The sequence below is a fragment of the Lagopus leucura genome, unplaced genomic scaffold (assembly GCF_019238085.1).
Source record: "Lagopus leucura isolate 7727_CA_CO unplaced genomic scaffold, USGS_WTPT01 Super-Scaffold_100004, whole genome shotgun sequence".
In the NCBI taxonomy this organism is placed as follows: Eukaryota; Metazoa; Chordata; class Aves; order Galliformes; family Phasianidae; genus Lagopus; species Lagopus leucura.
This window is the reverse complement of record NW_024962264.1, coordinates 30,303,420-30,329,180: the sequence shown is the minus strand read 5'-3', so window position 1 is coordinate 30,329,180 and position 25,761 is coordinate 30,303,420. Positions and strand designations below refer to the sequence as shown.

General features: G+C 41.6%; 1 protein-coding gene across 3 annotated transcripts in view; it reads left to right on the top strand.

Moving 5' to 3' along the window:
* The window catches only part of ADAMTS3 (ADAM metallopeptidase with thrombospondin type 1 motif 3), a 228,786-nt gene that overhangs the window by 80,595 nt on the left and 122,430 nt on the right, over positions 1–25,761 (top strand). The window contains exons 3-6 of one of the 3 annotated variants that reach the window (XM_042871526.1): positions 4,310–4,471; positions 9,921–10,005; positions 13,308–13,371; positions 16,798–16,825. In XM_042871526.1, coding sequence (XP_042727460.1) covers positions 13,348–13,371; positions 16,798–16,825 — 52 coding nt within the window. In that variant the 5' untranslated portion in view covers positions 4,310–4,471; positions 9,921–10,005; positions 13,308–13,347. Of the gene's footprint in view, positions 1–4,309; positions 4,472–7,608; positions 7,667–9,920; positions 10,006–13,307; positions 13,372–16,150; positions 16,220–16,797; positions 16,826–25,761 lie in introns of those variants that run through there. The other 2 variants (XM_042871525.1, XM_042871524.1) reach the window with 2 other exon arrangements.

The window sequence follows — 25,761 nt, the reverse complement described above, 5'->3', positions numbered from 1 at the left end:
TTTCCAGGAAGATTTAAGGTAGAATTTAATTTTGCATGGAGCCTACCATACTTGAAGTACCTCAGAGTGTTTTATAGTCAAGTTAAATATAGAACAGTGACTCGGTAGGCAAAACAGAGCAACCACTAAATCGGTTCACAATGAAGGGCTTTAGTAGTAGCAGGGCTGTGATTCCTGACCTCTAGCAGCTCCTGATGGGGTGATTTTAAGAGGTTACGGTTTACTGCTTTCCACTCTGCCCCTTATCAGTGAGAGACAGCTCACTTCTAGCAAAGGAGACCGAGAAAGGTAACTTTTAAACATTCCCACATGCTTTACCAGAGTTTGCAAGGTAGGGTTAGAGCTTCCAACTGTGGGAGCCATGTGAAATGAAAGAACTGAAACATCAAGAGAAGACATCAGCTTCTTTTGGAGATAAAATATAATGCTGGCTGAGTCAGGTTATTCAAAAGTTGCATTTGCATTGTTTTTACAGAGCTAACTCCAGGTGGTATCTCATTAAACATCTTGTATTGCTGCATCCTTAGCAAAACAGCCAAAATGTAAAGACACGGAGTTGGTAAATAAGAGACTGCTTATCATAAAGAGAATGGTTGGCAGAGAGATATCTTATCAATGTATGTAAACACCTGAAAGATGCTGCATGGAAGTTGGAAACAAGCTCTGTTCTGTGGTGACTGGTGACCCCCTAGAGGCAACGGTCACAGTCTGGAACATAAGGATCTATCTGAACATCAGGAAACACTTTTTCATGATGCAGATGACAGAGCACTGGCACAGGTTGACCAGTCCTCCCTCCTTGGAATCTCCCTTCTTAGAGATGTTCAAAAACAGCCTGGATGTGGTCCGAGGCAACCTGCTCTGGGTGCCTCTGCTTAAGCAAGAGAAGTGCACCAGATGACTCCAGAGGTCCTACTTCAACCATTCATTGACTCTTCTGATGGCAATATTATGTTAAACTTACAGGAGCCTGTTAAGTAGGGGACTGCTTTTGGTTGAAATTAGGCAATTGGTTTATGGTTTATCATTTATACAAAGCTCGCTACTTTCTTTTCTCATCATCTTAAGGATGGGTGCTTTCTCTCAGCTCAAGGCAGATACCAGCAATTTTGTAAAAACCTACTGAAATCAATCCAGAGAGAAAAGAAATGTATTCCTTGAGAAGTGTATACAAGGATTTTCTTCATTTCCAGATCCATTAAACTGCAGGTTACTGCTGTCTCAGTATTGCAAAGAATGCAAAACTGCTACTTGTGAGAATGCTTAATTTATGCAGGAACAGGAAAAAGTCTGGGGAAGGACACTTTGCCATTATTTTTGCTAAGAAGGTCAATCCCACTGAAATTTACTACGATTCAAAAGATGTGAGAAGTTTTTTTTCCTAGTGGTCTTGCTTTATTCAGGTAAGCAGTTGTGCGCAGATTTGTCTGCTGATTATGTATTTGTCTACTTATTATGTATTTGCAACCCAAAATTTTGTTATCTGATTTTCAGCCTATCCTGAAGACTAGTCTTTGGGCAGTCTATTCAAGAGACACTATGTGAGATAACTATGGAAATGTTTGCTTCTTGTATTTTCAGTGATCAAGACTGAACAAATAGTATGTTTTGTGTAGACATATGCCAAACTTGAATGTACACTTTTTTTTACACCAGTTATATTTTTATACCAGGCAGACATTCCCTGGTTCAATTTGATACAAAGATTGGCTGAGGAGTCTGTGTTACAATTGCAATCTGGTCTGCTTTTAAGAGAAGTTCTTTGAACATTTGTCTCTTCCTATCTCTACAGAATCTGGCTTATGTAAAATGAAATGTTATCCTGCACCATTAGTTGGTAGTAACTAGAACTACACAAAATATTCACAATTAAACCACAAAACCATATATACTTCATTTTGATTTCATTATGGTCTCAGCTTAGTAAAGCTATTTCATAAACGTGGTCTGATTCTTAAAGACCTTTTGAATGACCTGGGCTGATGAGTGGTTTTGCTGTTTAAATCACATGAAATAGGTAGCTTTGCACATGTGTGAAGAAAAATAGATAAAATCCTGCAGTTTTTATTATATTGTTTTTCAGGTGTTAGGTTCAGTAGAACCCAAGATTCAAATAAAGCTTGAGGTATGCCAACCCACGTGGATCACCACCAAAAGTCATTTTTGCATGACTTTTGCACATTGTAGCAATCTGTAAAACATAAGGGGCTGGTTAGTAGTCTATTTCCCTAAACCACTGTAATAAGAAATTCTTTGTATGTCTAGAAGGGATTGCCTATGCTGTGGTCAGAAAGTTGACTGCAAGGTACTGCAAAGATTCCAGAGCTAGTTTTAAGCTGGATAACTGTGATGCTGTGAGTAATCTCGATACCACAGTCTGAACCTCAGCTCAGACTAATTTATCTAGTCATTAAGTTGCAACAGCTCGGATTTTAACTGAAGCTGCCTTGGATGCTGCACTGCATTCATTTCAGTGCAATGGAGCAGGCATCTTCCCGTTTTCAGTCAAAGATTGTGTGCTCTCAGGGATATCTGTAAATAAAAACAGAACTGAAATTATTTCCTTTCAAAAAGATGTGTTTGTAGGCATTGGGATTCACTTTCAGGAGAGGTGTAATTTGATGTCTGTTTCTTCAGAACTTTTATATTATTGCAGAAGAGGGAAGAAGAAAGGGGAAGAAATGTTGGACGAAGTGAGGCAAAGTGAGAATGACCAAGAATACCAGTCACATCTTAGAAATGTTTGCTTGCTTTTTAAGCTTTGCACTCACAGATTTTAAACATTCAAGCTGTAACATGTAACAGTGAAGTTCAGGAAGTGTTCTGATTTTTATTTAGGAAGTTTGAAGTCTATGCATATGTTTAAGTTATGCATATGTTTAGTTAGAAACTCCATGTCCTACGAAACTTGACAGTACTGAAATGGTCTGTTATTTGCTGTTTGGTATATGTAATGGAAATGTTACAGCGAATGCTCTCTTTATTTTCAGTTAAGACCTCTGTTCTGGTGCAGAATGAAAGGGATGCATCAGTAGCAGTGTTCTTTCACTAAGAAGTGGTGACTCCTCTTGCTTTTTCTGGCTGAGCAAGGGTCTAACCTCACTAGTACCAAGCAGAGCATTGAAATACTTCTCCTTTGCTTCCTTCTCCGTGTGTTTGGAGAAGGAAGGAAGGGCCCTGTAAGCCCTTCTCACTCCATTACTTCTTATTTCTTTCAAATACCCAGAATGGTAATCTCAAACCTGCTACAGACCTACTACAGTCTAGTTATCCAGGTTTGTTATGACGCCATTACTTCGCAGGAACAAGAATGAAGGGATCAGATATTTGCCTGGTGTATCCTACTCAGTGGTTTGTATAAGTAATACATGAAAAGGAATATTCTATTTTCTGATGCTGTTAAATTTAAGGAATGTGTTCCACAGCTAGCTGGAACAGTTGAGGGAACATTGAACATACTTCCTAATCTTTTCTTTTAGGTTTCGTGCTTGAGATTGTGAAGCCCTGAAATCTGTATCTATTTTGCAAGCTTCTCCCCCCAGCCTCATCCCATCTTTGAGTTAGTTTTATTTCTGTTTGAATGAATGGGAATGGAACAAAAAGGAAAACTTTTCTTTTTTTCTAAAGGAAAAGGGAATTTCTATTCCTAAACAAAGTAAACTTCAGATAGACATTTTGCACTTTGTAACTCGCTGCAGCAGCATTTGTTCTGTTTTGAGTGTAGAATCTGTCAGCTGTGAGCTGGCACTTTTACTGTGCCTAGCACATTGAATTCCCTTTCTCCTGTGCTGAATTCAAAGTTCCAGTAGTTGAGTGTAGAATGAAACCTATGAAACAACAGTGATAGCAAGTGTCTCTTCCAATAGAGCAACAAGGAACAAATAGAAAATAATAGAAAAGAAAAAGGATCATTGAACATGCTGCAAGCTACGTGGCACTCTAGAAGAAGCATTACGTGAGAACTGTCCTAATGCATTTTATATGCAGTATACTGAGAGGGCTAAGCCCTATTTCTTCCTTTGAGATTTTAAATCCACATTTTTTCTTCAAGAGGAAGTTCTCTGCTAATAAGAATCCAAACATTCAAATTCTGAATATTTAAATATTATAATAAAGGACATGCTGGTTAAATGGGGGTTTGGACTCGGTGATCTCCAGAGGTCTCTTCCAACCACTACAATTCTGTGATTCTGTGGTTATATGGTTGTTCTGAAAATGCCAAGGGAAAGATAGGCGAATGATGTCAGCAAGTGAAACAAATGTGTGGTAACAGTTACTGATACTACAAATTTGTCTTTAATTTGCTTAGGTAATGAGCTTATCCATACAAGGCTGAATGCTATACTACAGGAGGAGTTCTGAACCACTTCCTGTAATTGGTCCTGAAGTCAAAACCTACTTCACTGAACGTGAAGCTGAAGGGAAACTGAAGAACATAGACTAGGATTTCAGCTTAATGTGGGAAGCTATGGTAAGGAATATCCAAGTAAGTGGTTAATTGTAGCAGTGCGATTTTATCATTCTTGCTTCATTATTACTTAAATCTAGGAAAAAATGCAAAAAATGTCGTCTCCTTTTGAGCTCACACTTATTCATATTCCTCCACAATTTTTTAATTCGTTGGCTGAACTCAATTGAATCTAATAAATCCATACAGGTCTCAGAGTGAATGAAGTTTGAACGTATGACACAGTATAAAGGAGAAACTGCTGTGTGAGTTCACATGTTATTGCACTGAGAGATCTGCCTTAAGATAGAGCCTTTCTCCATTTCCAGTGAAAGGAAAAGCTGCAGTCAGTACTCACAAGCAAGCATGTGATGCGAACCTGCAGGAAATCAGGCTTGATTAGTTCCAGTGCTTGGGCAATTGCCTTTCTTCCCATTCTTCTCTCCTATTTCTCTCAGAGTCCCTCATCAGAGTGGAGAAATAATAACATTAGAAGACAGCTTCTGAGATTAGAGCTACATTTAGAAGTGAGATCTCTTGTTTCTAGTCATTGTACTAGCTATTTGAACTTAGGCTGCAATGAAATGGAACTGCAAGGAAGAAATGCAGATAAAGTCTAATAATAGTAAGCCTAATGTACAGGCCTTTGGCATCAGGTGAAAGTTGTGCACTGTTTAGAAGTTGCAAAAAGTACTGTGATTTCATTTGTGAAATACTTAAGAGCTGAATGGAATTTTATGGCAAATCCAGCAAGGTTTTTGTGTTTTAGCAACAGGTGTTAGCTTTCATCTCCTGGTATTCCTCTGTACAGTAAGTCTCCCAGACTTTGTAATCAATTCCTGCTGTCTGAATGCTGTTTGGGGAAGAAAAAAAAAAAGATGGAAAGAGGAGAGATTGATATCCCTTAGTTAGGCTGATCTTAATAGAATTACATTTTATTAGAATTCTACTGGCCATCAGTAGACCTGAGAGCTTTCTTGGTCTTCAGATGTTTAGCCATTTATTATTGTGTTGTATATTGCTGAGACACAGAGTGCTATAGGGCATTTCCTGTAACCAGAGGCCAATAAAAACAAGTATTCCAAACTGAATAAATGTGCAAAAATACATAAATTGAGTAAGTAATTTTTTGTCCTTTTCCATGTAGTTATTGTAAGGAAAGGAGTGTGCCGCACTTTAAAAATCCAGAAAGAGAATGAAATCAAGCTTGCATAAGCCTGTGTACAGCACAAAGATGATTTGAGAAGGATGCCTCAAATTCTAATGGCGTTACTTGACTAAAGGCAGAGTGCTTGTTTTGTGATATCTGGATTTGATGACGAAAGAGTTACAAGAATGACTTTCTCCCTCTGTATCAATGTGAGCTGAATTTCTGCCTGGAATGAATATTGTTCACTGTCTTGTTGCAGCCTTAGAGTTTTATTAGAGGTGAACTTTCCACCCTTGAAATTTAAAGCTTAGCTTTTAAGAATTATTTTACCTATTCTTCTTGTGAAAATATTGTATGCGTATATGCATGTCTACTGTGTTCTATGCCATAAGCACTGATAGTCTTAACTAATGGTCAGGAAATAAACAATAACTAATTAGGAGTGTCTATGTTAATACATATTTTTTTCCATGTATTCTCATGTGTATACCCATACATAACTACACTACTAACCTTACCTGAATTTTCACATGCTATCCTGTAATTTATTGCACATAGACAGCAATTTAAATGAAATCAACTCAGAACAGTCTTAAAACAACACACTATATAGTGTTTTAGTTTTCATTGCAGATAACAATATTCAGCTATTCCATGCTGTCCTGAGAATTTCCTGGAAAACGTGAGAGAAATTAAACACTGATGTTGTAGACTTTCTGCAGTAGCACAGCTCTGGAGAATGCTAAGGTGGTGGCAAACAGTCACACATTCGAATGCAAGCCTACAATGTAGTCTAATTTAAGTTCACTGGGATTTATGTACTTGAAGCTGAACATATGTGTTTGTATACAGTCCCATCTGCTAGAGGCCTCCCTCTCCCTCCCTCCCTCCTTCCTCTTTGGCACATGCAATTGAAACTTCTGCTAAAAGTTGCCTAGAAATTGAGCATTCTAAAGTTGCCTAGAAATTGAGGAATATTCTAAGCTAGGGAATGTGCTTTGCACATGAGCTACTGACTTGCCTCTGACTGAGCACTGTGCTTCCACCAGAGCATGGGTGTTTTTCAAGTGGGCTTGTGAGGCTGTTTGAGAATCTCTACTCTCTTTTTTCCACTGCTGTTCCTCAGCCTTGCAGTTGAAAAAGCATTCTCTATATAGTCTTGCTCCATTTTTTCAGTCTTCCTTGGCTATTGGCCACTCACAGAGGCAAAATACTGGGCTAGGTGGATTTTTGGTCTGATGTGTTTGACCATTCTTATGTTGTTTTCTGTGTCTGTGTGTTGAATTGCATCACCATCAGTGAATAAGATTTTGTGTTGCTTTGTCATGACGCCTCTTAGAAGAGTCTTGAGGTTCAGAAAATTAAGTTTTGCATGAAGCTCTGTATTTCTTAGGAACCCAGAAAGAGAGAGTTTCCCTTGAGCTTGTAATTTGCTATAATTGTAGAAATCCTTAAGTGAATAAACATACAAATAAAATGTGACGAAAATAAGTAGTTACAATTTCAAATACTTGAAAACAGAACACCTGATGAAGGGTTAATCTTCTAAAAAAAAGCTGCTTCTCTATTTCACTTGAGTGTTTCACTAGTTTACATACCAGTAAGAACAATGTAAGTCTTTTGCTTTAAATCTGCTACATCCTTGCTTACATCACTCAGTCACAGCTAGATCGTTATTGGATATACTCTCTCCTCTACCCCATGTAAATTCATGATAAACAGGTTGCTGTGGTTGTTTCCCCTCTCAAACCGTATACAAGTTAATGCTTCCTCTTGCAAACGGCTTCTCTTTCTTTTCCCAGAAACAGTGAGCAACTACATTGAATGGATTTCTCTACAAAGGTTATTTTACAGGTCAGGAGGTTAGCTTACTTTTGTCTTTTTAACTCATCTGTTTCAGAAGAAATCCTCTGTGTGTTCTCCTGAATCATAAAGGCTGGTGAGAACGAGAAGCCTAACTCATCATTAATCCACAGGCAAAGTACTATTCAAGCAGCTGTAGTGAAAGCTCTCGTACACTGCCCTGGAAATAACCCCAGCCTTGACATGGTAAAATGACCCTAGATAAGGTCAGAAGATCAGTTCTCATTTTCATTTAAGCTTCTGGTTTTAAAACTGTGTTTGGAATTGTCTGTTGTGGTTTAGATGATTTCCTAAAACAGATGGATCCTCACAAAGTGGAGGAGTGAAGTTCAGAGAGACGGAGGTGAATTTGAATGATCTGTTTACACAGTGTAAGAAATGGAAGCTCATGGCTGGGATTTTCAGGAAGGCGTAAGGAAGCTGGGTGTCTCTGTCCTGATGGCCTGAATACTAACTTGAGTATGGCATTTAAATGAGCCTTAGGTCAAACCTCTTTCAAAGTCTTTGAAAATCCTGCCTGTGCTAGCCTACCTTGTGCACTGGGGTCAATGTGCACTGCAGAATATGTACTAGAATTCAGTTATTTTGTGTATAATCTGTCTATTTAGATAAAATATGTATCCAATGCAGTGTAAGAGTAAGAGTATCTACATAACACACATAGTCCAATGTGTAAACTGGCACAGAAGCAACATGGATGGAACACTCCACATGCAAAGCAGCATTTTCTTATCCTATTACAAGGGCAAAAAAAATGAAAAGAAATCATCCAGCAGTATAGGCAGTACTTCTGGCTTAAGGCCTGCTACTAGTACAAAAGGACTGCTAAGCAGTACTTATGAACACTCATTCCATTTCCCAATTATGATAATTCCAGAAAAATAAGCTTTGAAAAGAATTGTCCCCAACGCAAATTGAAAAGTAAAGCTCTCCAAGGTCCAAGATAACTAAACTTTAGTAATTCTAGCACACTCTTTAGTAACAACATCTAGGAGATATTAGTGGTATTATACTTGCATGTGAGGCTTTCTAATTAAAAATTGATTATTTCCAATTTAGTCAGATGTGCAATTAAAAATGGGACTTAGTGTCTTCTGACCGTTAAAAGAGTTAACAAGGAAGTGAACTACGTAGGTGTATCTATGCAATATATATTTATCTTGAAATAACACTAGCATCTAAACTTCTTGGATGCATCTTTCTATAGTAATACAGAAGTCTCTCCTATGCTGACAGTATTTACTTAAGTACTTACTCTTATATGCTGCTTCTAATTTATGCCTAAATATGGCTGCTAGGAGTGACCAGATGTGCTAACAACTGAGAACTTCCTTCTCGTTTTTGCTTTTGATGCAATTTTGATCCATGCTTTGTTCTTGTATGTGAAACATATTGAATAGGTCAATATCCATTAGATTTATTGCAAGTATTTTGTCCTGTGGTTCTATCACACTTATTTGCACCAGAAAACTTTCCTGCTTCCATCTAGAACTGGGATTGTCCAGAATAACAGTGTCCATTCCACTTCTGCCATCGTTTCCATAGTGACAGCTCTTTTATTTTGCACACTCTTTATCGCATAATCCCAATTCAGCTTTTTTCTCAAGTATACTGACTTGAATATGCGAGTGCCTTAGATGTGATGCTGGACTGAAGGAAATTTTAATTCCTTATTATTTCAGTTTTTCCTTCTGAAGAATCAAAGTTTCAATATGTTTCACAGATGAGAGTAATTTCTGTATGACCTTGTTGAGACGGATGATATATGCATCTGCAGTAACATGGCTCATACCTATTGAAGATAGGAAAGAAGTGGGCGGTTCTTTAATGGAAAGTAACCTTAAGCATTTAAAGCATGTGATGAGAAAGCTGATTTTGTCCCAAGTACACAGTTAAAGACTTTCATACCAGTCCAGGTGTCAGTGACACAACACCGCCACCATGCAGTGAGTGGACAGATATCTGAAAATGTGCGAGCCCTTCCGAGTTCCAGGAGCCCTCCCAGAACTGCATGCAGTACTGCATTCACTCTAGATGAGTCCTTGGCATGTTGCATCTCCACAAAGGTTGCTTTTTGCCTTGAATTATAGTTGTTCATCCCAACCATGGGGACAATTAATAGAAGAGAGTTAAAACTGACACAGAGCTTAAATTATTCTAGTTTTCTTTTAATTTGGGAAAGAACAACTGAAATGCAAAATGTATTCAATACAAAGATAGCAGCGTAAACTGTTTGCCTCTTTTCTTTAGAAGCGCTAACACACTATGACGTAAAGCTGATGGTTGGAGGGTGGGAGATAGCTTATAACTTCACATGGTCCTAGTTAAAATGCCCTTTGAGGCATTGGCAGTTTATAGGAACAGTAGTGTCTCTTGGGTCCCAACTGCAGTCATTGTTACAATGCTTACAAAAGGAGACACTACTGGCAACCATCCTCAAGCTGTTGTTTTTATTCCTAGGACACAGAATGAACTTTTGTAATGGAATCAAGGACATGGAAATAACAAAAACTGCAGACACAATTGACTTGCAGTGTTCAGTAAGGTAAGAAGATAGCATCGTAACACTTTGGAGCAAACAGCTTCAAATTGGAGCTGAATCAGACGTTCTCAGTGGCTTGCTTTAGGAACAATCTTCAAACAGGATATTGTTAATTCTTACATTTCATTTTTTATTTCTGTCACTTCTGGTTTTAGAGTGAGAAGCCAAGATAGTTGATTCTTATTATGTTTCTGAAAGATAAGATAATGTGTAAGCGCTCAGTGTTAGAAAAGGAATTGGAATCAAAATTATTCACTTCCTCTCCGTGCAGCCATCCTCCTCCCCAAAAATTTTCTATAAGGATGTGACTAAAACAAAGCACTTACTGATAAATTACGAAGGAAGACTGTCAAGTTGGTGAAGCCAATGGGAGGTGAACATGCAGTAGGGCAAGATGTTGCTCTGGCTCATATTACATTGTAGCTTAATCTCATTGCTTTATGGGCATTGCTTGTGAGTCTAGTGGCTTGATGAAGGGCATGGCCTTTATTGAAAGGCTTTACAGTACCTTTGTTGAGAACATACAGCTTGTCTAACCTGCCATAAATTAAATGTATGTAGCATGTGCTTTAGCACTGATTGAAGAAATTGCACTGATGTGCGCAAATGATAAATAAAAAGTGTCTGAAAATGAGAATCTACAGTCAGTGACCTAGCAGCGTAGTATGAGCATCTTTCTTCTTCACCAAGAACAGATACCTTGTTGATTGCTAGTAGCGAGAGGAGCACGAGCATCATGTATGTATCTGTATGTGCAATGAGATTGCACAGCATCTCGCATTCCAGAAGGAGCGTAGGTATAAAAGTGTAAATCAGGACTTCTAGAACCAGAAAAATGCTAATAAAAATAAGCATGGATAGCACACAAGTTTCTGTACCTCCAGTACATAGGTATAACTTAAATAAATCCCTTATGCATGGGTTTTAAGGCAGAGCATGTGCAAACCACATATTAAGTGCACCAACCATACAAGACGGTACATTATTTTCCATCTGTATTTTCTTCTGAGGGCTTAAGGAGAAGCATTTAATGGGCTTTTGGCCCTATCAGGGTCTGTGCTGCATGTGAGGGTCGCTGCCTCAGCACTTCCAGGAAACTCTTGCAACACAAGAACCACTGGTTTCTGTATCAGTACCACAGAATATTGAAAGTGTGGTCTTACTGGAGCTTATTTTTAGAATGATTTATGGGCATTTGTTTATTCATTTCTTTTGAGAATTTGAGGTAGTTTTAATTGAATTTTGTTTGGCACGCATCATTTCAAAATTAACCACCTTAAAATAAGAACAGCTTTATGGAATTTATCTATTATACAAAGTTGTCACAAGTACTGCCTCTTATATTTCTAGTACTACTTTATTTTTCATAACGTATTTTACAACTGTAATTTTCATGTCTCACATTTTTCTCTCCAGTTTCCTATGTACTGTGGTTAAAGTTTGACCATAAATCTTACACTGCTTTGTTAGAAATAATAGGTCTACTATGTTTCTTCATTTAATGATCTGCTAGATTAATAGTGTCTTTAAAACAATTAAATGTAGTCGCATGGTTTAATATTCCCAATTTAATGCACCATGAAGGAGAAATTATAGCCATTTTCATTTATAAAGTGCTTTTATTTCAAGGGCTGTCTGGTAATTCTTGTCTGACACCCCGACTGAAATCTCTTTCTTATATTTCTGTGGTAAACAGATAAAAAATGTAATATCCAAAAAAGTTTTTTGTGCAGCTTTGGAAACCTAAGCACAGAAGTGACTGGATGGTAAAATAGGCTGTAACATTAAACGTGGCATCTCAGCAAAAAACGGTGTGAAACTGTGGGCTGCATAATGAGAGCTGTCATATTGAGGAGGCAGAGAGGAGGCAGTCTTCTGGATATTAATGTCAAGCACTCCTGTACTGTGGTAGTGGCGAGGTCCAGAGCCGCCCATGGCACCTTCGTGATCTGAATGACACTGACAAATTGCTGGCAGGGCAGAAAAGATGCTGCAGCTGTGACCTTGCTGCTCGACAACTAATTGCAGAAACATGCGGCAGGAGATGGGTTCCCAGTTAAGAACATAACATTTGGTTCCTGTGTGTCCGGACTTTTGGGGTTTGTATTTCATGCAGTAGTAGACTACAGCCCCTAGACTGAAAGGTCTTTGTGCATGGCCTTTTTATTGTGTGCACTCACAATGCCTGCTACAATGGGACTCCAGCCCATGAATAGGACCTGAGGCATTACTGAAATGCAAATAGTAACGAATTTTAAAAATGAGACACAGACCTTTTCAGATGTATCCTGTGCTAAGAAACTGATTTGTATTGCCTTGTGTTGGTTGTGCTGTAGGCCTCCTGCATCTCTAACTTGAAAAATTAAAGCTAAGTTCTACTTTTCGTTAAGCAGTCTGTTAGCAGACTGAAAGCTTGGCCGGCTTGGTGTTGCACTTAGGTTGGAAAAATGTATGCACAGGCACTTTGCTGCCATAACAGCACAGTCCCACTCTCCCATTTCACTGCCAGGTTGAGGACCATGCCCATTGGTTACACATAGATCAGGGCATGCCTCATAGAAAATGAGAATCCTATTCCCAATGTTTTAATCCTTAGAAGAAATGAGACTTTGACAGCAGAGCTGAATTTCAGCACAGCTGGGATCTAGACGTGAAGTACAAACGCTGTTTTTAACAGTGATGCTGAAAAGAGTAAGTCCAAGCATTGCATAAGGGATGTTGACCTTAAGTTTGCACTAGGTGGCCAAGAAGGTAAGTGCATCTGTAACTACCTTCTCTGGCTTTGTGCCTTTTTCTGATCCAGCCTGCAATAACTCATGTTCAAGATGTCCTCCATGGCCCAGTGCAGCTTGTTTTACCCCTGGCTAATTTTTAGTGATGTGTCTATCTCAGAGAGAATAGAATTAGTCCATTCCAAATTGGCTGCTACTGAGGAAGGTCATGAAATTACAGACTGGCAAAGAACACTGTAAATCAGGAAGTCAATATATTATAATGTGGGAGAAAAACTTTATTTCTAAGTATCAGGAAACATCACTGCAAAAATTTGTATTAAACAACATCTGCACACATGATTGGTGAGGATATATGATTTGACTAGACTATGGATTTATTCATGGATGTTGTAGTCAAGTTTACTACTGGCTTGTCTCAAAATATGTTAATATTTAGAAACTGATGTTGAATAAGAGAAAAAAAAAAAAACTCCAGTTAATTTATCAGTTTTGTGTAGGGAATATTTTTCTTTAGCATTTCTCTGAATTCTTGTTCCAATTAGTACTTCCTTTGAAATTGTTTTGTTGCAGGCTCTTCTGCTGTGAGAAAAATTGAGACTTCACAGAAACCATGTCCCTGAGCCCTTTGAACCAGGTAATGTCACATCTAACTTGCAATACTGAGTGCTAGCTCCCATAAATATTGTTCATGCTATTTAAATACTGCTGCACTCTTCACTCTACGGAACCCGGCCCCGTGCAAAACCTTTTAGACTTCAGTGTCTCTTTGCTTCAGGGCCTAACCTCAAGTTCATAAAATATTTGTAGCTGTCAGCCTAGTGCATCCACAGAAACTGCACAGATGTAGAAAGCTTATCTGATGTAGTGTTGGAAAGAATAATTTTAGAGTTGCAAATAGTTAGCAGGTTTTTAACAGATACGTATATATACACTCACATATGTAAATGTACATATATCAGACAAAGTATACATGAGAAAATCTGATTGCTTTGATGATGGCACATCCAAACTGGGCTGTTAGCAATGAAAAATGTCTTTAACATATGAAGACAGTACTTGAAAATTCAGTCTGTGATATTCAGTCTTGTTTCATATTGGAGGTGGCTGATGAGACATGTCATTTTTTATTACTGCTTTGTTATACTTCTGCCAAGCCTTGGTTCTTTGCTTTCAAAAACTGCAGAACAGAATATCTGCCCTGGCCTCCAGATCTGTCTTTTGTATGTTTTTAGCTAATTGGAAAAGTGAAGCCACCTAGGACCTAACACAGCTTTATTGGAAGACTGTGGTTATGATCACAGAATGCATGAGGTTTGGTTCTTGGTGTGCATTGTGTTGCTGTGTTCTGCACTTGGCTACTTGCTGTGCCCATCCAGTGCCTGGAGAACAGGGGGAAATAAGGAAGAGCCTGGTGTGGAACTTGGGAGTGCTATATTAAATGTGAGAAAGAGAGACCAAGTCATGAATTGTGCCTGTAGTTAGCTTGTGTGAAGCACTGCCTAAGTGCAGAATACTGTTGGTTCTTTGCTGCAGAAAACAAATTCTGGTATGATGTGCTGCAGATAAACCCTCAAGGAAATCAACACTGTGGTTCTCAGGATTTGAATAACATACAATAAATAAGGCCTGAGATCACATAATGAACGTCATGAGGGGAAGTAAAACATGAATAGCTGACGGCATGTGTTCTGAGCACTACATGAGGAAAGAGTCTGTGAGAAGAATGGTGTGTTATCAAGTGACTGCAGTCAGTGCCTCAGTTCAGAAGCAGGGGAAAGATAGTGTCAGCTGGCATTTCTTAACTGACAATTACAACTGGCAGTTTTAACGTATAATTATGTAGTTAGCCTTTACAGGACCTCAGCTCTTCTGATTCTAGCCTTTCCAAAAATTGGCTCATGTGCATCATGCCACTGCCCAGTGTTACAGCATGCTGGTTGGAACAGGCTGTTATGTATGTTGTGTGTGCAGAAATGATCTTAGTAATAACGGGTATTAGAGTCAGGCATTTCTGCTTTCTTAGAGTTTTTTTCCTCCATTATGAGAGAAGCTGGTGGGAGTTCAGGGCCATGATTTACATAGTCAGGACTTTGCCATACACTGAGGCTGCAGCTCTCTCATATTCTGCAGTGGGGCAACTTGGCTTTAGAAGAACCAATATTTTCTTTTTCATTTTGAGGTGATGATTTCTGACAAACAGTTCCACTGAAAGTGGTGATGCAGTGGCATGGGCTGTGGGGGGAGGTAGTGCAGTCACCATCCCTGGAAGAGTTCAAGAACTATGGAGATGTGGCACTGAGGGACGTGGTCAGTGCGGATGGTGGATTGGATGAGGTCTTCAGGGGTTCCAACCCTAATGGTTTTGTGATTCTTTGAGTATGGACAGGCTTTCAAGCATTTGTTCTGAAAGCTTCTGGGTAGCAGTGGTCTGCTTGTTTGTGCATGGTGAAGGCCAACCATGGCTCATTTAAGCCGCTCAAGGCAGCTTAACATGAGCACAGAAAGTAGGAGATTGTATACAGAATGTCCAACAGAACAGTGGGATTCGTATGTTTCTGCATTAAGCATGTCAGGTTCCACGGGATATCCTCATCCCGGGGAAATTCAGTCATCTTTTTGAGTACTGCTGCAGTGCAGAAATGTGGGAGCGCTTTATCCCCCTGGATATTTGTTTACAAATAAAAAGCATCCGTAAAGTTTTTCCTCGCTTCTCCCCTTGGGGATACCCCCGCTCGTGCCTGTTCGCAGCTGCTCATTGCTGAGCCTTAACGGCGTCACGTCTGCTAGGCGAACGTACGGGACAGGAGAGCTCCCGGCGGGATTTGCGCGGGGAAGGCCGCTGGCAGGGGGTTAGGGTTTCCACCCGGGCCGGGACGCGGCTCTTTGTGGCGCGAGGCTGCGGCCCCGTCAGCCGTTGGGGCGCTGCCGGGGGCTCGTGCTGCACCTGCCCCGCGCCGGCTCCCCTCGGCGGGCCGCTCGGGCCGCGTCCTTTGTGAGCGGGCGGCCGAGCCCCGGGCCGGCCCAGGTGCGGCTCCGGCTGCCGGCGGCCGCTGGCGGCGGGGCGGCCCTGACGTCGGTGTGCCGAGCCGTGCCGAAGGCGGGGCCGCGCCCGGGGGCCGGTGCGGCTTTATTAGCGCCGCAGGTCGCGATGCGTGGCGCAGGCAGGGCGCAGCGAGCAACAGGAGGCGGCGCGGTCGCTCGCCGCCCCACCGCCGCTCGCGCCCAGCCCGCCCGGCCGCCGGCCCCGGGGCGCCGGCGCTAGCGGGGTGCTGCAGCCCGGGGACGGCCGAGGCGGGGGCTCGAAGGGAAAGAGAGCCGGAGAAGAAGGCGAAAGGAGGAGGGGAGGAAGAGCGCGGCCGGGGCCGGGAGCGTGCGGTCGCGCGGGGCGGCGGTACGCGGGCGGCCGGCTCGTGATGGTGCTCCTGCCCCTGTGGCTAGTGGCAGCCGCGCTCCTGGGGGCCCGCGCTGCAGCCGGCCGGCAGGTGAGTGAGCGAGAGAGAGAGCGACCGGCCCGGCGGCTCCGGCGCTCCCCTTCCTTCCTTCCTTCCCTCCCTCAGGGTCCCCCGTCTCGGCCGGGAAGGTGACGGAGCTGCGGAGTTCGCCCGCTGGGTGTAGTGCAGCCCCGGCCCCGCGCTGGTGGCTGCTGACCTCCGCCTGCCGCCCCGTCTCTGCTCCGTGGCAGAGCGGCGAGGAGCCGGCCGCCCCGTGCTCCCTGCGGCTCAGCACCCGGTCACTCGCACCCACCCGACGGCCTTTCTTTGGGCACCAGACTCTTTGCTTTCCGTGTGTCCCGATAGATAGAAGGGGTCGTTCTGAATCAGGATTTCCTAGCTCCTCTATTTATATTAAACTTACTAAGGGCTCTCTTAGTTCATTGCCATATACAGCTGCTTGTTCAGCTAAGGGAAAATGCCAACCCTGGAATCCAAAAGCAAAGATGTAAAAAGTGGTGCGATGCAAACTGGGATTTTTCAGCCTTCTAGAAACAGTCGACTGTTGCATGTTGCGTAGTGATTATACCAGTTACACTCTGTGCATGTGTTTCTTTTCTCTTCTGCAGGCTGGTGAAGAACAACAGGTCCAAATAGGTAAGTTTCTTTAACTGTTATTTCAGCTGTCAAAAAAGTAACAACAAACTAGTTTATTTTCTGGAAAAATGGTCTTTGCCTAGGCAAGTGTTCCCCTGTGTCCATCCACACTGTTACCACCCAGAAGCATTTGTGGTTTCACAGTGCTGTGGCATGACTTGGATTTGCATGGCCTCTCATTTCAAGCTCTTTCATCCCATTAACTCTGTACATCCCTTTTTAAAAATAAAAAAACAAAAGTTCAAAGCTGCAGCATGCTTTAACCAGCCCTATGGATGTCATGGCAAATCTGTGCTGGGTCAAATGCTTTGTGTTCATTTGTGCATTACTGAACCAAGGAGTTAGCCAGTGAAAGTCGTATCTTCATACCACTTTCCTTCTGTCCTGAAAGTGCTCAACCTTTTATTCTAATGCAGCCTTTTCTTCTCTAATGTTGATGTCTCCACCTATTTCCTTTATGGAAAGATGCTGCATGCCCAGTGGGTTTTTACTGCTGTGTTATGAACTGATACACCCACATCAGAAAGTATAGCGCGGCAAGATCAGTGTCCATGATGAATGAGGGTGCTGAAATGAACCAGGGTACGTCATGCTGCAATCTGAAGCCTGATTTTTTCCTAAAAGAGATGGGAAGCTTCATATAATTAGGAGCATGTGTGCACAATCTAGTTGCTGTAGCTCTGCATTGATTTAAGCTGACAGATAATTTAGTGCCAGGTGGGGTGGAAGAGATGGTGGAAGGATGCAAAAGTCAGTGTCCTCTTTCCAGAGCATCAGTGTGAGACTGCCATGTCCCCTGCCCTGTGGTTTTGAGGGCAGCACTGGAACCAGCTGACCACAGTTGCTGTTGAGCATAATTGCCCTTATGGTGCTCTGGAGCTTTTCAGTAAGGGGCAGTAGCACCTATGCAGTTCTAGGGACCCTATGCAGTTCTGTTTCCAGTTGCCATTAGAGTTCTGATTTTTGAGGTTTTGTTCAGGTTTTGACATGCAGTTTTGTTCAGAAAATAGTTTCTGGTATTTCTTTAAATTTTGGAGCTCTTGTGTCAGTTTCAGTTCTGGCACTGCATACTTAAAGGCTTAGGTTGATTTCCACTGTCATCAGTGAATAATGGGATTTGAGACAGTTAGGTACATTTAAACCTAGCTGGCAAACAGACTTCTTTTTTCCAGTGGCATTTCAGTGCTTTATTTCTGGTGGTTTCCTTGAGAAATGGATTGTATTTCAATTTCAGAAGCTATAAGCTATACATGAATGCATCATTTAAATTATACAATATGTCAGACAATTTCTTGAGCCTGGAGGAGAACTCTTTTTCCTTTCAGTTTTTTCTTTCTTTTGAGGTCTCAATGTTGGTGTAGCCAGGGAGGGTCTGAGGCATGCAGGATCCATGGGAGAGAGGTGAACACACAGCAGAAGGTGAATGAAGGCCCCTAAACAAAGCCTCCCAGGATGGGGCTGGGCGGCCCATGTGGAACAGGCTCTCTATGTGGCTTGTAGCCCAGCTGTTAGTGATTAAGGGAGTGAAGCATTGGAATAGGTTGCCAGAGATGTGGTGGGTGCCCCATCCTTGGAGATATTCAGGATCAGGCCGGACCAAGCCCTGAGCAACCAGGCGTACCCATAGGTGTCCTTGTTCCTCGCAGGAGAGTTGGACTGGGGGACCTTTAAGGGTCCCTTCTAACTCATATGTTTCTATGGTCTTAGATGGAGATGGGCAGGGTGTGAGCTGATGGTTCTGTCTACTCACAGGACCATGTGTGCTGTGTCCCTTTGTGTCGTTCAGCAGCACTTGGCCCCTTGGCGTGAGACGCAGTGTTGGTTGGTGCCTGGCAAAAGCGAGCTTGTGTCTCCTTGGCACACATGCATGGTGTCCTGGTGGTATTTTGTTCGGCCTGGCAAGACTGAGAGTTAGCTGTCTGACCAAACCAGGTTGTCTGTGCTAAGCTCTGGCTTTTGAGGGATTTCTAGTATTTCACTGAGGGGAAGTCTGTATTTTCAAATGAAAAAATACCTGGTAAACACAGATTAGATTTGTCCTTTCTGTTTTTTAAACTGTTAATATTTCAAGTAATGTTTTATCCTGTAAATTCTGATTGGAAAAGGTACTGCCTATTCAGTTTAAAGCTTTAATAACTATAGTAAAACTTGCATTAGAATTGCCTCCAAATGGGCTGTCCTACTTTTAAGTCCTTATTAAGTGTCACTTTGCATTGGTGTTGTGTATTTTGATTTGGCCCAGGGCTGGCTGCTGTCAGCAGCTAATCTTTTTTTTTTTTTTTTTTTTTTTTTGTAGTCTCGAAAGTCACTTAGGACAAATTAAAGCGTATTGGATTTTTTTTTACTACTAGTACAGAATGTATTATATAGATAGGGACTTACTGTATCTTAATTAACCACTTCAATGCATAATATGCTGCAAAACCTGGAAACTGCAAAGAGGAAATCACGCTGTTGCTTGTGAATTTACTGGCCTGAATTTACTGGCACTCAGGGTGGTGCTGCATCTTCACTTTTCATGTCTCTCAGCATCCACACAGCAGAACATCAGCATTTTATGCTGCTACTGCAAGAAAGCTCTGATATTTAACTTGGGAAGAGCAGCATTGGGCTGCTACAGAGCCTGGATAAAACAAGCTCACCAGTGTTATGCAAGGTGACTTTGCAGTTCAAGAGGGGCTGTGGAAGCATCACAAAGTTTCTTGGGTTTCTTGTGTGCCTGGGACAAATTGACAGTGATGTAAAGGAATGAGGACACTGAAGAGAGGTGTGTGTATATATGTATATATATATATCTTGTGAGCCTGTATTCCTGCAGCCCCTTGTTTTTATTCATCCAACTTGCAGTGTCTAGCACTGAGGTATGTTGCACAGCCTCCTCCCTGCTTAGGTGCAGAGTTCTCTGGAAATCCTCTAGAAATCCACCCTGCCTTGGACAGGCAGCCCAGTGCCTGCCTATTTCTTTCTTTGCACGTTGCCCAGCATAGCATCATCTTTGTAAAAACAGTCGTGCTGATATGTAATTCTGTAGGTTTACACATGGGTATTCCTAATTAGAGTATATATGCCAGCAATCTAATGAGGCAAATGGTTACTGCATGTAGCAGTTAATTCACATCTCATTGCCACGGAATTGGAAAGAAATTGTGATGCCAGCACTTAGTGAGTGTGATTTCGCAGGTCACTGTAAAGGGTGAAGGAGCTCCTGTGATCAAAAAATTACTTTCTCTGGGGCTAGTGGTACTCTGTCTGCAGTGCAGAAGACTGGAACGTGGGAGGTCTAGTTATAGAAAAATTCATGTTGCTTTGAAAGTATTACTTCTTACTTATTTTCATGAAAATTAGAACATATGCGAACAGCACAACAGTGTTATTTGATAGAGCAAATTGTCTGCTGCAAAACAGTATTTTTCGACATAGTCACCACCATTAGCTCTATGTCTTCTGTAGGCAATCAACAAGAACCTGCATGCCATGCTCATACAAATCTGCACTAGTAAAGGTGACCCACTGTTTCACAGCTGCTGTGGCAGCATCACCATTAGGAAAATGTTGCCCACTCGGTCCATCTCTTATAGGCCTGATCAGACAGAAGTCAGAAGGTTCCAAATCCAAGCTATGCAGTGGGTGTGGTAGGACCTTTCAGCTAGGATTGTTACTGTCTTGAAACTGATATGGGGCCTGGTGTTACCCTGGTGCAAGAGAAAAGTTGCCCTCTTCTCTGGCCTGCCTGGAAGTGTGAGAGCCCTCAGCTTAGTCAGCACTGCAGTGCAGCAGTCATAGCTGATGATTTGTCTGGTCTTCGAGGAAGCCAGAAGGACCGGCCCTGTGCTGTCCCACCAGACAGTGCACATCACTTCACCTGCTGAGGGCTGCTTCGTGAACTTTTTCTTCCATGGGGAATTCAAAGGTTGCCACTCCTCAGACTGCCATTTTGATGCCAGCTCATAGTGGTGGCACCATGTCTCATCACCGGTAATGATGTGATTGAGGGAACTGTTGCCTCCACCCCGTGTTGGTTCAGTTGGTCCTGATAAACCTGCATACGGTGTTCTTTCTGCTCCGTGTGAGCATCTGTGGGACCCATCTGCAGCAAACTTTGTGGTATTCTGACACTGCCACCATCATTTCCAATGCACTGAAATCAATATTCGGTGCAGTGCACAGTTCCCTGGTCACAATCCACCAATTAGTGTGGATGAGCTGATTGAGATGCTGTTCATTTCATGGTGTGGCAGTGGTGCATGCCTGCCTGGAGTGCGGCTTGTCTTTCACTGCACTGTTGCCACTGCTGAATGCACCACCCACTGCCATTCTGTGCTCACATCCACTGGTTGGTCTCCATCAACATTCAGCAAGTGTCAGTGAATGGCAGTGGATGCCATTGTTTTGATGTGGAGGAATTCAGTGTTACCCCTTCGCTACATGTGCACTTCAGTGTCAGATGCCATTCTGTCACGCTGCCCCTCTGCTGCCATCTGTCACACAGCAACAGCATGTAATGAAGTACTGGTGGAAAGGTTCAACTTATGCTGCTATACCTCCAACACCTGCCTCTGATGTGGGCCAATAGAATAAAATAGGAGGCATTACTCTTGGAGCAGCCCTTATACATACTGTGTTAGCAAAAATCCCACCAGGATAATGAACATTAAATGGCACTTAAATATTTCCTAAGAAAAAAGTAATGTCTTCAAATTTGTGTAGCTTGGTCTAGACATGGAAATAATTTTTCATGTATTTTCAGAAATTCCTGCCTTTCTGCTGTTTTTGCTGATTCCAGTTTATACTATGCTTTTGAAATCTTGTTCCCTAAAAGAATTTTTATGATTTTCAAATTGTACTGTTGGCATCCAAATGAACAATTTTTGATCGGTCTATTTTAAATATATACATATAAGCTCTCCTAAATGCTGTTGATTTTAACTAATAATAAAAAAGACTTAGGGCTTCAATTGTCACACGTTTCACAGTGCAGAGACAACGGCTGTGAGCCAGTGGTGTTAATTCTTCAGTTTCATGTGTATCTGGGAAGAAAAAAAAATGAGAGATAAGACTTTTGCAGAGGCATTCTCTAACTAATTATGTTTTGGCATGCACTGAAAGAATGTGATATTCTTTCACAAATGTTTCCTTTCAACTTAAATGTTGTGCAACTGGAACAGCAGTTCAAAGCCAGATGCAAAAATGAAGAAAATTTGAGGCTAAGTGCTTTTTCTGTTTCTCTGTGTTCTTCTGTGGTCATTACTGAAAGCTCTGAATTAGCAGAAAAGAATGACTCTGGAATTTTAGCATAGGAAAGGGAACACCTGCAGCTGGCATAGTGTTTCCTGAGAGCTGTGGAAAAGGGGTAATAGAAGTCAGTGGAGGAGTTTAGATGTCCTCAGTTATGTCACTTAATTTTAATTACCTTTGGACAAAAGGCATTTCCTCTTCTAGCTCACTACTTAGAGACTCTGGAAGGGCTTTTGCTGACTCAAAAATGTGATAATTCTTATTTTCCATCGTTTATGCTTACCTTCTTGTGGCTAGTTGGCTATTCTTGTTCTTAACAAAAATAACTTTTTTTATTGCACTCACAAGAAGGAATTTAGGAATTCTGCTGCAAGATGTACAAAGCAATTTCTGAATTGTGCAGGGAACACAGAATTTGATCACTGAAACTGTGGTCTCTGGCATTGTACAGCCTGCTTTAAGAAGGAGAGAAAAGAAAGGCCATGAAGTGTCTGTGAGGTAAAAGGAAGAATATCAGTCTGTGAATTCTCATCACTGAAGCTTAGGGAGTTATGGAGATCATAGAATCATTTAAATTGGAAAGGACCCTTAAAAGTCATCTGGTTCAACTCTCCTGTAAGGAACAGGGACACTTATAACTATATCAGGTTGCTATTAGCCCTGTCCAACCTGACCTTGAGTATTTCCAGGAACAGAGCATCCAACACCTCTTCAGGCAGCCTGTTCTGGTGCTTCACTACCTTTTTGCTTATATCCAATCTAAATCTTCCCTCTTTTAGTTTGAAACCATTTCCCCTTCCCTATCACAACAGACTGCCATAAAGAGTCTGTTATTTTCTTCTAACCCCTCTTTAGATACTGAAAGCCTGCTCTCAGGCCTTCCCAGAGCCTTTTCTTCTCCAGGCTGAGCAGCCTCAGCACTCTCAGCCTGTTCTTATATAGGGGACATTCCAACCCTGGACTCATTTTTGTGGCTTTTCTTTGGAGGCACTCCCAACAGGTCCACATCTCTCCTGTGCTGAGGACTCTGCATCTAGACACAGTACTCCAGATGAGGTCTTACTGACAGAGTAGAGGAGCACGATCACCTTGCTTGACCTGCTGGCCGTGTATTTTTTGATGTAGCCCAGGATATGGATGCCTTTCTGGACTGTGAGGGCACATAAGTGGCTCATGTCCAGCTTGCCATTTACCAGTACCTCCAAGTCCTTTTTGACAGGTCTGTGCCGCGTTCTTGCATGCCCCAGCTTGTAGGGATAGCAGGGGTTTCCACAACCCAGGTGCAAGATGTTGGCTTTGAACCTCATCAGGTTTACCTGAGCCCACTGTTTGAGCCCGTCTGGGTCTCTCCTAATGGCATGCCATCCCTTGGGCATGTCAACTGCACTACGCAGCTTGATGTCATCTGCAAACCTGCTGAGGGTGCACTCAATCCCACTGTTGACTCATGTGAGAATCAAGATTTTTGCTTTGACCCAGTTAGGATATCCTAATCCTACCCAGGAACTCCGGATCCTGCTCTTGGCATGATGTCTGTTCATATAAAGCTCTATACTAATTTTTTTTTTTAGAACCTGAACTTGTAGGTGTATGGTGAAAAAGACAATTGAGAAGCACAGTTACTAGTAGTGGTGGGACATGGATTAAGTTTTCAGATTGATAAAAATTCTAAGGAACTTTTCACTTTTTGCTTCTCTAGGATATAGTACCTATCAGTTTGTTGAGTAGATGTATGTCAGTTCATAGAATTGGATTGGAAGGGACCTCAAAGCCCATTTGTTCCACGTGCCTCCAGCTAGATGAGGTTGTTCAGGGCCCCATCCAGCCTGGACAGCATCTATGTGTTACATGAAGATATTTATAGTGCAAAAACTTAAATGTCATTTTGTCTTCTAGTGCTATGCATTATTTTTCAGTCAAATCCCTCAGCAACTGGAATAAAAGCAAGCTGGAGAAAAAGCAGCTGTATGAAGCCCTTAGTAATGTTTTCCTACCAAATTTATTAGTTGAATTTGCAAGTCTTGTAAAACAAGCAGCCGCTGCTTCCAGGAAAAAGGTATTAGCTACTGAGCTTTTTATCAATGTATAAATTTTCAGTTCAAGTGCGATTCACCTTGAGAATAGGTAAAATTTTTCATTTAATTATATTTATTTGAGGAATTCTCAGTGGCACTTAGAGGTGCCATCTGAGCTATTCAACCCAGGAGGCCTTTAAATTGAAAGGATCAGTAATATCACTCTAATAGTGCTTTAGCCAGTTCTTTCAGGAGAAGAACTAGGGAGTAATTCTGTCCTTAATGTCTTTTTAACTGTCATATAGGTAATAAGACTTCAGAGTTGGTGCACTTCTTAGCAGTGTCCTGGCCTGGGAATGTGTCTCCTCCTTTTACAGGATGGAAATCAGACACGGAATATCCTGATTACTCCCAGGTTGCAAAAGTCTTGCAGAAAAGATGAACTTGTTCTACAGTGGTGTACCTTAAGGTGTGCATGTGTCATGATGAAGGGCTGAATGTGATAAGCCATAACAGCAGAAAACATTTCTCTGAGCGAAAGTCTTGCTTTTCTCATCAGTGTCTAATAGTATCAGAGAGTGGAGAGGGCAAGTAATTGTTATCTAGGGCTAAGAATGCTATTTTCAGAGCTTCCAGGTAAGTGACTACACAGAAAGATAGAAAGGGGCATTTATTTATTTATTTCTTAAGTGTTGCATTCACACAGGCAAATTCAGAACCTAGTGGGAATTTTACAAGTCAGCTGATGTTGCTACTGCTGGTTAGGCAGCATCCTGATTTACCCTTGGGAATGTCTGATTGCAAATCTATACACTCCATTTGAAAATGTGTAGGTAATTTATTTATATTAACTTTAAACAGAATTGCAAATATACCAAAAAATGCATTTTTTTTTCCAGCACTCTTGAAACCTATTCTCAAATTCCTTTATGAGAATGGAAAGCAGTGCTGCGTGTTTTTTGCTGTGCAGAGGACTGTTTTTAGGCCATCTATCACAATGCATACAAATATTTGCTGTAACTTAAGTCAGCTGTGCCCCATGCCCTTGTTTCAATCTATATACACTTAATAGCTCACTGCTGTTTGGCTGGTGCTGAGCAATGGGTGCTCAGCTGGGACTGTGCTGAGCTGCCTGCAGCCTTTGGGCTATGAGTTGGGTATGCCTGCTTCTGGCAATATGATCAACAATGGTTGTTCTGCAGTTGTTATGACTGCAGTTGTACTGCAGGAAGATGCAAGATTCAGATGGAAATCTGTAGCATAGGAAGAAGCAGCTAATCTGTTACCTTAGAGTTCCATTATTCAAGTTCTGCTAAGAGGAAAGGCATCAGCAAGTTAATGGGTGAGAGGATTTATTAGGTTTTTCCCTCCTGCAGAGGGAAAAGCTGTTGCTTATGCTACTATCAGTGATGTGATATCCACTGGATTCTTGTCTTTTCTGTTTTTTGAAACTGCAGAAAAAATTTGAAATTAGTATCTAAATTGTAGTTACATACCAAACACATCACTTGATTTTCGCAAGTAAAGTCACACTTTATTTAGACCTTGACACAGGAGCAAACAATTCTGTTTAAGGTGCATGACAGATTTGGCATTTCTTACAGGAGAGTTCGGAAGGGTTGCTGCCTCTTCTTTGGCTATCAAGCAAACCTAAACCCCAGGAAACTCCCCAGATAAATATAAATG